Source organism: Zootoca vivipara, chromosome 8 (genome assembly GCF_965207765.1).
Source record: "Zootoca vivipara chromosome 8, rZooViv2.hap1.1, whole genome shotgun sequence".
NCBI classification, from domain to species: Eukaryota; Metazoa; Chordata; class Lepidosauria; order Squamata; family Lacertidae; genus Zootoca; species Zootoca vivipara.
Genome location: NC_142591.1, coordinates 50,156,083 through 50,170,638, shown reverse-complemented (window position 1 = coordinate 50,170,638; position 14,556 = coordinate 50,156,083). Strand labels below are relative to the sequence as shown.

The 14,556-nt window shown below is 41.5% G+C and overlaps 1 protein-coding gene across 1 annotated transcript; it reads right to left on the bottom strand.

Moving 5' to 3' along the window:
- Positions 1 to 5,829: 5,829 nt before the first annotated feature.
- On the bottom strand, positions 5,830 to 14,023 carry MRPL15 (mitochondrial ribosomal protein L15). Its single transcript, XM_035126052.3, has 5 exons — positions 13,863 to 14,023; positions 12,339 to 12,487; positions 10,830 to 10,995; positions 8,371 to 8,494; positions 5,830 to 6,281 (listed from the first exon to the last, which is right to left on the bottom strand). The coding sequence occupies exons 1-5, from the start codon at positions 13,977 to 13,979 to the stop codon at positions 5,944 to 5,946; spliced, it is 894 nt and encodes a 297-aa protein (XP_034981943.1). The 5' UTR covers positions 13,980 to 14,023; the 3' UTR covers positions 5,830 to 5,943.
- Positions 14,024 to 14,556: the final 533 nt, after the last annotated feature.

The window sequence follows — 14,556 nt, the reverse complement described above, 5'->3', positions numbered from 1 at the left end:
AATGAAAATCAAGATCATTGAGTATAGTCAATCTCCAAGAGCTTGTTCAGTATGATTTTTCCCCCAACTCAGACTGGAGAAAATGGATTATTTCCAAATATGAAATATTGTTGCTACTGAAAAATATATGGTATCATTAAATGATTAAATTACTTGTAAGGTCCACAGCTATTTCCACTGGAAAGTGGAATGCAGAACAAGTGGGTTATTTGTTGTGTCCTACACCCTCTAAGACTGTAAACTGTTTTTTGCTTTTTGTTAGTTATTTTGTAAATACGGTACAAACAAATCAAAACTTACAAACGTGAAAAATGGAAAAGAAATTTTAAAAGGTTACCAAAAAAGAGAAAAAGAAAGAAAAAGAAAGCAGAAAAGCAGAAATCTAAATAAATTACATAATCTAGTTAAATCTTAATGTAAAATCATAAATAGAACAGCATTAATTCATTCATTATTAAGCTAAGACTTTGCAAACCAAGCACATATATTTTAAACAATTGCATCTTATATATCGTCTATTTTCCTACAAAGCTGACACTTCTTAGGTATTCATATTCTTTTGTTCTTTGGACTTCCGTCAGTCTCACAACAGTTCATTATTCCTAATTAAAACCCACTTATCAGTATTTCAGTACATCCCTCATCTTGGTATCAGGGAGCTTTTTACCTTTGCAGAGTTATTCTAGATACAACCAGGTCTTCACTGCTGAACCTTAGCTCATCAGATATTTATTTAGGTACAGTACTCCCATTCTTTCTTAACTGTCTTATTTGATTTGTCTCTTATTATATCTGTCAGCTTTGCGAGTTTCAAGTACTCGCTCAGTTTACACAACCATTCCTCTTGGGTGGGTATGTGTTCCTCCTTCCAATATTTAGCCACCAATACTCTTGCTGCTGACGTAGCATAGAGAAATAGTCTTATTTTTTCTTTGGGGAAATTGTTTGTCAAAATTCCCAAGAGAAATGCTTTGGGGTGTTTTGTTTTGTTTTGTTTTGTTTACAAAATGTAGTTCTTAATAATTTCTTCAACTCCTCGTAGGTCATGTCCCATAATTTTTTAATCTCTGGGCATGCCCACCACATGTGATAGAAGGTTCCAATTTGATTTTTGCACCTCCAAAACTTATTATGGGTTTTATTGATTTTTGCCAGCTTTACAGGGGTCAAGTCCCACCTGCATTGCATTTTTCATAAGATTCTCTTTTATTAAATAACAGGCTGTGAATTTTATATATTTTTGTCCATAATTATTTCCACTTATCAAGTTCTATCACGTGGCCTAAGTCCTGATCCCATTTTCCCATCCCATTTTTAATTTCTTCATCTTTCACTTGCCAGTTTATCAGTATTCTATATATTTAAGATAGTCTTTTGATTATTGTATAAGATATCTTTCTCCAGATTTGATAATTCATTATCAAATCCCTTCGATCTTTTATCTTTTTCAAAGACTGCATTCAGTTGATGAAATTCTAACCAAGTTAATCCCATCTTCTTAATTTCTTCAAAGCTCTTCAATTTTGGGCAATTTCCACCGGAAAGTAGAATGAAGATCAAGTGGGTTCTTTGTTGTGTCCTACACCCTCAAAGACTTTAAATCTTATGATGAGAATAGGGGTGGAAGTTCAGAACAGTAAGATTCTCATTTGTTCAGCCACTAGCTTCCAGAAACCTCTATTTCCCCCCTCACTTCATGCCCCCACCCTGAAATTCTTTTATCTTTTCAATCTGCTTCCCCTTTAATAAATACCCAATATCTTTTGGAGTATTTGTAGTCAAAATGTATTCATACACATTCTAAAATCCTCCTTTCATAAGGCACTGAAACTGAATTTGTTGCTATTTGTAAAACACCAGCCAGCAATGGAGTGGACAATGACTGATTTTAAGAACACCATCCCATCATAAACTAAGTGTAATATCACCCCCTAGTGTTCTCCTGCTTTTTTTTTTTTTACAGGAGTCCCCAACCACAGCAGCTGCTGCTGCCCACAGGCTGGAGAATAACCTCCGTTAAGAACTAAGGAATTATTCCTCTTTGTTTTACCTTTGGAAGATCTAGAAGATGATTCTTTTTAATCTTCTAGATCAGGCACCCCCAAACTCGGCCCTCCAGATGTTTTGGGACTACAATTCCCATCATCCCTGACCATGGTCCTGTTAGCTAGGGATGATGGGAGTTGTAGTCCCAAAACATCTGGAGGGCCGAGTTTGGGGATGCCTGTTCTAGATGATGGCATTTCCTTTCAGTGGCCTGATTTTGACTGGCTGATACTCATGTTTTAGAGTTATTTTGTTTACTGGAATCTTGCTTACTGCTCATTTTAATCATGGCAACGTTATTTCCACATCCCTCTTTATTACTGTAAGCCAATTTGAACATATGTTGGGCAAAAAATATAAAATATATTTTTGTAAAATATAAAATTTTAAAAAGCATATACCAAAGCATATGCCACAACAGAGAGGTGTTTTTTTTGGGGGGGGGGGAACTACCAATTATTAAAATCAGTAGTCTACATGGGTCTACAGGTTACAAAGTCGCAAGGCACTGCAGAGATACGATACAAGGCTATGCATAACCTAAGACGTTCCAACAATTGCTATGATCCTGCACTCTTATTTTGAAGAGCAGGGCAAGCACAGCTATTTGCTCAGTTGACATCCTGGGACATGGGACCGGGCAAGGAGGTGGGTACTCCCCCATAGATGCTAGAACTGGAAGGTTTGTTTACACCAGTGCTATCACCTCCCCATCCTCAGAGACAAAAGTCGCTGGTTCACCATCAGATTTATCTCTAGGTGCCTCCCTTCGCTGACAGGGGAAAATGCCGAAAGTTCCCCCAACCCCAGGAACTTAGGCAGCACTTGCTCCCCACTCCTGCTGTCCAGCAATGGCTTCTCACAGCTTCCGTTTAAATATACACAATGGTAGTCATTTTAAGTAGGTTCTCAGCTGTAGCACCAATGTTAATCTTACCTGAAAGCAAAATAAACCTTTCTTCAGCGTTTGCAGCTTTGGACGCAAGCTTATTTTCCTCCACCTTAGGAAAATTTTAAATTATTGTGCAAATATTCCTCTTGTATACCCTGGCAGAAATGAAATCTTTCTCCAGTGGCAAGTGAGCAAGTGCCTTTCCTGTTATGGCATTCCAAGATTTCTGAGTATGCTACAAAACAGGAAAGCCAAAACAGCGAATCATCCTGAACATGTGAAAAATGCACTTCGCTTTAGGTGCATTTTGGAACATTACAGAGCAACATAGGCAAGAGTAGTTTTTAAGAGAGCAGTAGGGACCTTGTTGCTAGAATCCTTGTTCCTTTGGAAAAAAAAGTTATTGTGCTGCCTAAGATTTTGTTGGTCTCATGAGAGAACGTAATGAATAGCAAATTCTCTTCAGTGTTGCCAGTCATAAAACTTGTAAACAAAACAATTACTATTATAAGATACCAAGAAGTCTATAAAGTATATTAGCGGTGGGCTGCATTTCAGAAAGGCAGTGTGTTTAGCCAATTCTGCCCCCTCCAATTGTAAGTCAATTACAGGATCACCTTTATAAAATATAATGACCGGATTTTGTGGAACGTGGCTGTTTTGGCTCTTAAGGTATTGATACCATTATAATATTGGTGTCAGGATACAGCTGCCTTGTGACTAAGATGGTGCTTAATAAATAAGCGCTATCCAATCAGTGCACGTCACTAGACATCTGTTTCCTGTTTTCATTCTTTCCCCATTATCATTTCATCAGAGTTTCCCTTTCACCTGAGGTTTATTTAGAATACAGAACTAGCCAAAGTATGCTGTTTTGTTTTTAAGGACACACACACCCCAAGTTGTTCATCCTACTAAAAAGAATTGAGTGGAAATGAAAAACCTATTGAGCTGGAATATACAAATAATATAACACTTTTGTCTTCCACTCTTCATTTAGATGACTAACTTCCTCTCCTGTTGCCAGTTTAGTAGCTTTCCTGTTGAATGTGTCCATTTCCAGAGTACAATTGTGAATTGATTCATAAAAAAGCCAAGAAGACTGTAGCACAAATAAGGGAAAGCAATAAATGTTTCCCCTCGCCCCACATTCTCCAAATTAAACCAGGCAGCAGCACAGCAACAACAAGAGGTATCACTTCTTAACCCAATAATCATCAGGATACAGAACAGGATGCTCTAAAATGAAACATGTGTTTACATTACGTGCTGGGTTTAAAATGGAGGCCTTTATTTTTAGCAGAAGGTGCTACCCTAAAGAAAGATGCCTACTTTGGCACAGAAGTTACAAAAACTACATGCCTGGCACTTGGCAAGCAGATCAAAGCTTGCAATTCAAAGGGCTGCCACCATTACTCAACTAAAAAGGTTTAATCAATGAAAAAGAAGGTGTGTGGAACTACTGCCTGACACTTTTGCATGTTTTTACCCATAGTTCTGTTCCATTTGGGGCATTAATCTGCAAGTTATTTTTAAAGCAAATTTCTATCTAATACTTATTTAAGTACTGTATTCTTTCCAAAACATTTATATAAACATTTGATTCATTTAAACTACAAAGAACTGTGTTGCAACATTCTAAGAAAAGGAAATGTGTTGGATTGTTTTAAGTTTCAACCTGCACATTGATCTGACACACACAGATCAGACCATTTAGTACAGGGATTAACAAAGGCAGAATTTCTTGTGTCTCCCCCCAAAAAAGCTGCTCCGATTATTCAGGCAGATTTTTAAAAGAAGTTCTTACAAAACCTGCAGATGTAACATACCCTTTTCAAGGGCATCCCCATCTCTCATACATCTGGTAGGCACACAACAAAGGGCTTTTGCTATGCCTTCCCCCTGACCATGGAACTACTGGTAACTCCCTGCTGAGGCATGGGAGTTTGACATGACTATTACTGAAAAATCCAGAGTTCAGTTGCTTCAGTATAGTTGGTGTATCCACATCTACAGCTACCACAATTATACTGCAGAGTAATAACCTGCCTTTAGACTCAGTTGTGGCTTCTTCATATATTGAAAAATATATGTATAATCCACTTCTGTGCCATCTGGTTAGCTCCTTGCTCAAGCAGAGTTTTGTGCTACAGCATCAAAGGAAGCATTCTAGTAGTTTTGACAAGTGGATCAGAGCAAAAGAGCCAGCAGAGGAAGCAGGGACAGCACTGCAGCATGCTTTAAAGCCTGAGAAAGGGGACTGTGGGGCTAGGGAAAGGGGAGCAGACAACACTAGTCAGAGGAAATCGGAGGCTCACATGTGCCAGCTGATTTGTTTTCTCTATGATGCCTACATATAGTTGCAGAGATTACTATTCTAAAACAAAATATTTGATTATATCATGGGTAGGCAAACTAAGGCCCGGGGGCCGGATGCGGCCCTATTGCCTTCTCAATCCGGCCCGCGGATGGTCCAGGAATCAGTGTGTTTTTATTTAAAATGCATCTCTGGGTTATTTGCAGGGCCTGACTGGTGTTTTTACATGAGTAGAATGTGTGCTTTTACTTAAGATGCACCTCTGGATTATTTGTGGGGCATAGAAATTCCTTCATCCCCCCCCCCAAAAATATAGTCTGGCCCCCCACAAGGTCTGAGGGACAGTGGACCGGCCCCCTGCTGAAAAAGTTTGCTGATCCCTGGATTATATGATACCAGAAACAATTGCATAAGCTAAAGGATGGTGTTGTATTATACGTACACTGTAAAGCAGCTTGTATGCAGGTGAAAAGCTCATTTATTAGATACTCAGGAGGAAATCCTGATACCAATCAACTTATCTCACGTAAAGGAGGTTTTTTTTTTAAAAAAACAGATTATGAAACTATTATATAGTCAACATTTTATTATTTTATTTGTACTGTGACTAGCTGTGTATTAATATAAAACAGTGACAATTCAGTTTTGTGTATTGAGTTCTTTTAACAGTTGCCTCCAACCTGACCATTCATGAGCTGTAGTATTTTAGCAAGCGCTCATCTGTTGGTTTCAGAATTTTCTTTTCTGGCATGTTTACCACCCAACCTGGAGCAAGGCCAAAGAAAATCTGTCTGGGGTCCTTGCGTGTGCTCAGCATTTGGAAGAGTTCATCTTTTGTAATATCTGGTAAGACATAACCATATTTCTTGGAAAGCTCTAGCCTTGCTTCTGAAATCTTCGATGGATCAGCCAGGTAGCCACGATTATTAGGATCTGTATAGTAACGGACAAGATCTTCAGGAGGAAGCATTCGCTTTGGAATAGGCTTGCCTTGTAGGAAAAAGGGCACTGGCTTGCAAAGAACACCTACGTGCAAAAGAATGGAACAAAAAGATACAGTATTAGCTACTCTGGCATTTGTGATTTCATTGCCGAAAGGTGGGTGTAGTATGAAAGTATTGTGTTCTTTAGCTTACATCCTGCTGTTGAGTGAGGAATAGGAACTTCCTGTGGTGGCTCCCCATCTATGCAACACCTTTCCCTTGGAGGTAAGACTGACACAGTCATTACGGGATTCTAAGTGGATTTTAAGCACTGGCTGAAGACCTACCTCTTCCTTCTAGGTCTTTGGAGACCAGCTACAAATTGATAGATGTTGTCAGCTCCTCTGATTATATGGTTACAAATTGGATTGAAATTATTGATTGAATGTTCATGTTGTAATACTTTGGTGTTTGACTGTAAACCTCCCTAAATCATAACTGATGGAGGGTGGTTTAGAAATATTTTAATTCTTAATGTGCCCCAAACCATATACACCTGCTATACCTCTAGTGGGGAAATCTCTTAGGAATGACATTCAAAATTCAGAATTAATCTAGAAAAGGTGCCGCTTAACTTATATGGGCCCATTAGGTTTACACAACAGCAGATTTCTGTACTGAATCAGCATTCATCTATAGCAATTAAGAGTCAAGCATAGAGAACATGGTCTGTTCCCTTTATTTTCCATAGGGAAACTGGCCAAACTGCCTGGATGATGGTGAACACACCAAAGAGGAATCCAGACAAGAATGAGTTACTGGTGGCAAATGGGCCACTTGATCTGGATATGGGGAAATATGCCTTTGCTGGACAGGGAATCATACTCCATAGCTTTCAAGTACTTCTATTGCCAAAGCAACAGTTTTAAACGGGTGGATTGTTCTCCAGCACTGGCTGACAAATCTACTGCACCCATTTGTGATAAAATGGGCTTAGCCACTGTCTTATGTGCTCTATTAATGTATCAATTAGTTTACCATATTGTGATGTACATGAAACAGCCTTTGAAAACATTTTTGATTCTAATGAAATGGCTGGACCAGACCACAAAGTTCATAAAGCACTAATCCGGGATGACCTTAACTAGCTATCCAATTGCTTCTGGTCTAAATTTGGATATTTTTTTTAATAAAATCTTTAAAGCCATAAACCATCTGGGTCCAGGGTACTATAATGCCTTCTCCATATATTAACATCAAATGCAATGCTAACTTCAGGTAACTTCCTCAGTAGTGACATTTGACAGGGCTGAGGAAGATCCTGTTCTTTAGATCCCTGCTAATAGCTTAAGTAGCTGCATACATAGATAAAGTAATCACATAAATCTACAGGACTGAAAGGGCAAAAAGCTCAATAGGCAAGACCTTTTTTGCAGTATTTACTCTTCCTATAGCAAAAGGAAAGCACAGGAAGGGAAGCACCTGGAATTCTATTATGGAGACACAGTAGACTAAATCCAGTTCGTTCGTTTGAATGAGGAATGGTCTCTGATTTGCAGGCAATCAAAACACATGAAGTGAAAGGTTGATGGGGGGGGGGGAAGCAATAGAGACCCTCGTGCAATTTTAACACACCAGTTTATTTAAAGCCATGCTGATGAGGAAAGCATGCAGTGCCAGGTTTAGGAAGGATCCATGGGCAAGATGTGCCCAGTCGGCCCACCTCCTCCTCAACATAGGTAACAGATCTGTGTTGCTTACAAGTCACCTGTAACAACCATTTCCAGACAGATAACTGCCGGCCATTCATTTGCTTCTTCTTTTGGGCTCAGCCTGCATGACTGTTCAGAGGGCAAGAAAAGTACTGCTCCCTCCTCCTCTTGTTCCAGCTGCTGCTCACTCAAGCAGCAAGAGAAAGGAGATAGAGCAGCAGGGGCAGGGGGATCCATGTCTTCTGAATGAGCTCCATAGCAAGATGCAGGCCTAAGAATGCCAACCCTTTACACCAGCCCAGCTAAAATGGCAGGTGAAATTCTGCACAGTTCATTTCTGCGTTTTGTTGTTGCTGAAAAATGCAAGGGTTGCCCCCAAGAACCATCTAAAAGACTAGCTGTATATGCTGATAAAGAGCTGCGATGAAAATAAACTTTGAAACAGAAAATACTGAACACTTGGACAGTGAGAATTCTTACCCAAATTCCTTGGATCATAGAAGGCTGTAGTAATAACGCCACCATTTTTTTCAACAGCAGCAATGGCAAGTTCAGATGCTATCTGCACTTCAATATTAATTTTTGCTGCAAATGTATCAGCACCCTACAAGTTCACACGAAGAGTGGTTAGGTCACATAAAGATCAACGCTCATATTATTCAGCTATCATGCCCTATACTATGCAGTAGAGAATAAAAAACCTTTAATAGGTCTCAGAAGTTCAAGTGCATGAAATATAACATAATTTTCACCACTTTTCATCAAAAGAGAGCAAAGGATACCTTATATTGGTATCCAAACCAGTGTAACTCAAATAGAAAGAAAATTTCCCATCCCTTCTTCCACTCTGTACCCCTTCAGAAATCCTCTCCTGAGAGTTGGCTTGAGAAACATGGGGTAGGGTCTAAGCTGCTGTTTTGGGGAGCCCAGTTGAAAATATGAAATAACTACCCTGCTGCACTCAGGATTGATGCTCAATAGGGTTCAACACTTCCTTTCATATTTAGAATCACAGAAATTATTTCGCATTTGCCATTACAACAGAATGTAGAATTTCATCAAAAACATCTATATATATAAAAAAGACTGAAAACCTATTCACTTTTAACTACTCACACCAGCAAGTCAACCTGACATGATGCAACATTTGTTTTCACAAAAGTAGCTGTAAGACTAGAAAAAACCCTTTGACTGCTTTCTTCTGCTATTTAAAAGTATAGACTCCTTTGACATACAACAAATATATTTGAAATCCTCTCGAGTTTGAAAAGCAGATTGTTTATGCAAATCCAAAATGCCATATGGCACAGGAATGAGTTGCATCTTTGGACTCTGAATTTATTTTTATATTGTTCACCCACTTTGCTGCATTCATCTCTGGAATCTTTGTTACATTTAAAAAACTTGTGTGCAAGACCTGACAACACCAATAATTTTGATCAAACATCTCCTACTCAGCAAACTAGGATTTAACTTTCATCTATTTTTCCATGCTTTCCATTGTTAAAACAATCTGATTTATTTTAGAATATGTCTTACCCAGCAAAACAAAACCAAGCAATCTGATAATGTATACTGCTCTCTAGTGGAGTGATACCTACCGTGTTTCCCCTTTTTTAATACGTAGTCAAAAAGTAAGGCATGGCAGGGTTTTTAACCGTTTGAGAAATGTAAGTCATACCCCGAAAATAAGCCATACTTCCGCGACGTGCAGAGCAAGACCACTGAGCGCCCCAGCCAACTAGCGGGACCCAGCACGGCGGCCGCAGCAGGAGGAGGAAGCCTGCCAGGTTGGGTCGGTGCCCGGAAGCGGCGGCGGCTGCTGCAGCGCCAATGAAGCGTGCAGCAGTGCCGCACGGAGCACGGAGGGCACAAGCCAGCAGGACCCAGCTCCTGCAATGCCGGCCATGGCAGGAGGAGGAAGCCTGCCAGGTCGGGTTGGTGGTCGGAAGTGGCGGCGGCTGCAGCGCTGACAAAGCGCGAAGCAGCACCGCTCTCTCTCTCTCTGTGGGTGTCAGTCTCTTTCTCTCTGTGTGCGCGCGCGTCTCTCTCTCCCCCCCCCCCCGTGCGTCTTTCTCTCTCTCTCCCCCTGTGTCTCTCCGTTTGTGATCGCGTCTCTGTTTGTGCCGCGCAGGTTCCTCTTCGGCTCGTCATTCAGCTGCTCCGGCCTCCTCGCCGAGAGCTGACGCCGCTCCTCTCCCCCTCCTTCCCTTTCCCCCCTCCCTTCCCTTCCTTCCGTCGGTCGGTCCGTCAGTTGGGGTTGCGCGCGCCAGAGGCGCAGGCCCTAACCTGGTCCCCCTCGCGCTTCCCTCACTAGCGTCTTGGAGCGGGACGGGTCCCAGCCTCCCTCCCATTCCCCGGCCAGCATGAGAGAGCCCGGGGAGCAGCCTCTATACCTCCGCGCGCACACACACCCGGCCGCCGCTGCCTTTGAAGCCATGGCGGCGAGCGCCAAGCCGAAGCAGGAGGAGAAGCACCTAAAGCTGCTGAGGGAGATGGGCAGCTTCGTGTATACCTCCTGCTCTGGCATCCTATGAGGTTTAAATCCACCTCACAGAGTGAAGCCCCCCCCCCTGTGCACGTCTGTCTCCTAGGCAGGTGGACATCCAGCCTCTGCTTAGAAGCCTCCAAGGAAGGAGAGCCCTTGACTCAGGATGGGGAGGAGGGGAAACGGAGAGAATAGAGGAGGCAGAAAATGCACGCGGAAGAGAGCGCCAAGCGTCCTGAGCCAGTGGGACCCAGTTGTACTGGCACTTTAAAATTAAAAAAAAGACACCCCCTGAAAATAAGCCACCGTGTGTTTTTTTGAAAGAAAAAAGTTGTAAGACGGTGTCTTAAAAAGGGGGAAACACGGTACTTGTCTTCAGCTATTAAACAAACAAACAAACAGAACATGCCCAAAACTAAATGGCTTAAAATATCATGCATTACAGACCTACCTCCTCCACAAGTTGGATACCATAATCTCTTTTGAGTGGCTGTATTGTTACACCTCTGGCATTTACCAGCTGCGTGAGGTCTATTGGTTGTGTGGGGTCAACTCTACCCAAGTCAATCAGGTACTGTAGCCTTTTGAGAGAGAGAGGTGGATACTGGCGCCTGAGGCTGTACAAACAAAGGAAAGCTGTTTTAGAGTTTCAGAACTAATGAGAATATACTAGGCACAAAATGCACTGCAAAGCTCCTCCTGTGAAAGTCTCACTGAAGTGGATGAAATCTGCTCTAGTACTGGATTAAGTGCAAATGGTGCAACCCAAGATATCCATCACAGGGATGTTGCTGGACTATAGTACCCTTAATCCCACACTACTGAAAATTCTACAATTTTTGGGAGGCACTAGGTTCCCTATCCCCATCATACCTGGAAAGTAATCCCACTGAATTTTATCTTTCTTTTTTGGGGGTTTAAAAAACATACTGGTTGCAATGAGGCATGAGGGAAGAGCTGCTTGAACTGAGTGGGGTGGAGAGATTTTCACTCCATACACACTTATCTCTTGCAAGAACAAGATAGGTTTTCCAGGCCATGGATGGTCTCCGCACGTGCCAAATATTCACATACTGTCATAGAATTTTTGCTTCTTGTTCCTTCCTTATAATAGGATTCCAATCTTTTATCCTGTTGCTGATAGCATTTTTATAGTGTTCCTTGACTCTAGCTGCAAAAGATTAAGCTGCGCACCAATTGATCTCACTTCTGTACACAACCAAGTACAGTGCCAGATTAAAACTAAGTAGAGTTCTGCTGTTGAGTGCAATGCACAGCCTCATCATCTGTTATGACTGGCGCATCAAGTCACCCCCTACTTCTAATCTAGGCACCTCAGGTCTGATTTTGGATTTGAGAATGGTGGAACAAATAGTAATTTGAATCAAAAGAGTGTTTTCCTAATCCTCTTTCCTCTGTGAGAGGCTGGAAAAATAAATCATTAGTTTCTTCTTCATTTCTCAACAATTTAGGCGCAGACATGAAAAATCTCATCTTTGTTCTGCCTTACCTTCTTAAAGACAGTATATGCATGTGATTTAAACAGCAGCGCTTTTCAGTTCTTCTACATGTCTGCATGTAGTGATACTGTACCATGGTTTACTTTAAAAAGACACAACCCCCCACCCCAAATGTAAAACACTAGGCTACATCCAGGTATGTTATACTCAGAGTAGACTCATGAAATTAATAGACCTAAAATAGTGGTGTTTATTGATTTTGAAAGCTGACCCAGCTATGGTACTAACAATGGCCCCAATCTGTGCCCTTCAACTACACCAGTATTGAGATGGTGCAGCAAAAATGATTTAAATTACCTCCTGCCCTCACTGCCACAACTGGAGGGCTCTGGATGCAGCAGTCCACCCCACTGTTCCCAGCTAGGAGTTTGGATTGTGCTTTCAATAAATTTTGACTACAGACATTTTAAAAAAGAAAATGATCATGGAAGCAAACTTACTGGTGACCTTTATTGTAGCCATATTTTGGAATAACTAGATAAAATGGAGTTTGGCCTCCTTCAAAGCCTAACCGAGGACGAGTTCCTCTTCTCCATTGGCTTTTGTGAGTTGTTTTCATCCATTGAGACTTTTCACGCCGACTCTTTTCCTAAAGGAAATAGTCAAACATCAGTTTGTTACATAACACATATTCAGTTTATTTGTGGAAGAAGAGTTCTGTGACACCTTAAAAAAAAATCATAGAAGATTGTACAATCTTGTGCACACATACTTGGGAAAAAAATCCCTAATGAACAGTGATACTTAATACTGAGTAAGCATGTATAGGAAATAAGGTCTGAAATTTTGGGACATACAACAAAATAAAACTCCATTAATTTGCATAATCCACAGCAAGGTACGGGTTTAGAAAAGTGAGTAGGAAAGAGGTAGAGGTATGGAAGCTGTCAGATAATAGTCTAAAAATAAATTCCACAATTTGTAATGGGTTCCCTGCTACATACAGAAAAAATGACTGATTCCCATAGCATTATAAAGACAAACTAGTATATTGTGACATAAGATTTTGTGAGCAAGAGATTATTTCCATCTTTTGGTGTCAGCTTACTTTTAAAGTATATCATTCCTTGTGCATACGGACTAATTCAATTTGTTTCTACTATTATTTATATAAAACGTCAAGCAAGTGGAATTGAGAATATTGCTTCATGAATGCAGCATAAATTACACGTCACCTTTTCAATTAAAAAAAAAATCCTCCCCAGATTTCATACATTCTAACTACTTTAACTACTCTCTCACAAGAGACACACCATACATTTAAAGCACGCCCGCCCCCTGAATCCTGGGAAGTGTAGCTTACCCCTCAGAGTTACAATTCCTGTCAACACAATCCTCCTAGGATATGTGTGTGCTTTAAAAGTATAGTGTTTATGTAGCCTAGTGTTTCAGTATTTTTAGAATATGGAAATTGGACAGAATAGCGTAACAATGCTAAAAAAAACTATGACTGAAATATATGGGCATTAGGCACTGGTCACAGCTTTTTAAATATTAGTGTTTGTGTGTATATATATACATATACCTGTAAGATTTGTAATTACATATGCCTCAGAAGAAGCAGGCTCATTCCTAGTAAATATCATGCACTATAAACTGAGCAGACTTTAAGATGCCACAGGGTTCTAGGTAAAATAATGTGTATTCAGATACAATATGACTGGGGGTCCAGTAAAAACATGCACACAGGTATCCTTTTGTATTTCTAAGGTCGCCACCATGTACAGAAAATGAAGTCATAGAAGGGGGCCACTTACGGGAAAAAAGCTAAACATGCCCCTCGTTTCCTCTGGGTCCCTTTAGAGACACCCGTGACTCTATAAAAAAAGGGGGGGGAGGCGGCACTGAATGAGGGGAGGGAGGGAGAATCGCTTAGCAGCGCAGAGGCGGCCTAACGCAGCAGCGTCAAGGGAGGCGGCCCCGGGGCCAAGGCCTCCCTCCTCACCCGCCAGCTTCCAACTCACCCGACGCCGGGCGCCATCGTTCGGCCGCAGATTGGCGAGGCTGACCCTGGGCAAGGTCCGCAGCAGCTCCAAGGCCTTGTCGCGGCCCCCTCCGACTCCTCCAGCCTGCGCTGCCATAGCTCCCCTGGCGCGAGCGAAGGGCAATGAATGCAGTAGTGAGGAAGCGGCGGCGCGGCGGAAGAGCCCGAGAGAGAACCAATCAGCAGGCTCTGCGCCGGCGCAGAAACAGCATCACCCCATGCTGTAGCTGTAGAGAAAAGAAAATTAGAGAGGCACCTCTCCCAGTTCCTCGTTTTGTCTTGGTACCGCGCCCACCCTGTGGAACGCCCTCGCATCAGATGTCAAAGAAATAAACATCTGACGTTTAGAAGACATCTGAACGCAGCCCTGCTTAGGGAAGTTTTTAATGTTTGATGTTTTATCATGTTGGGAGCCGCCCAGACTGGCTGGGGAAACCCAGCCAAATGGGCGGGGTATAAATAAATAAATATAAATAATATAAATAAAATATTGTTTTGAGAGAGCGGAAGCACAACGTGTCTGAATTCAATGGAATGGGCATCACATCTCAGTTTGAAGGACAACGGTTCCAGACTTCGCTTCTGTTGTAGGTGGAAGCACACTGACACCACCACCAAATCAGAGCTGCGCTGCATTTGGATTTCTACGTTTACTATACAGTACTGTATTCTGT

What these genes read in the sequence shown, in the direction of transcription:
- MRPL15 (XM_035126052.3), bottom strand. Translation starts at nt 13,979, where the DNA reads ATGGCAGCGCAGGCTGGAGGAGTCGGAGGGGGCCGCGACAAGGCCTTG. An exon ending in GGCTACAATAAAGGTCACCA is followed by an intron (nt 10,996 to 12,338) that starts GTAAGTTTGCTT and finishes TTGTTTGTACAG; the next exon opens with CCTCAGGCGCCAGTATCCAC. An exon ending in CTATGATCCAAGGAATTTGG is followed by an intron (nt 6,282 to 8,370) that starts GTAAGAATTCTC and finishes TTTTGCACGTAG; the next exon opens with GTGTTCTTTGCAAGCCAGTG.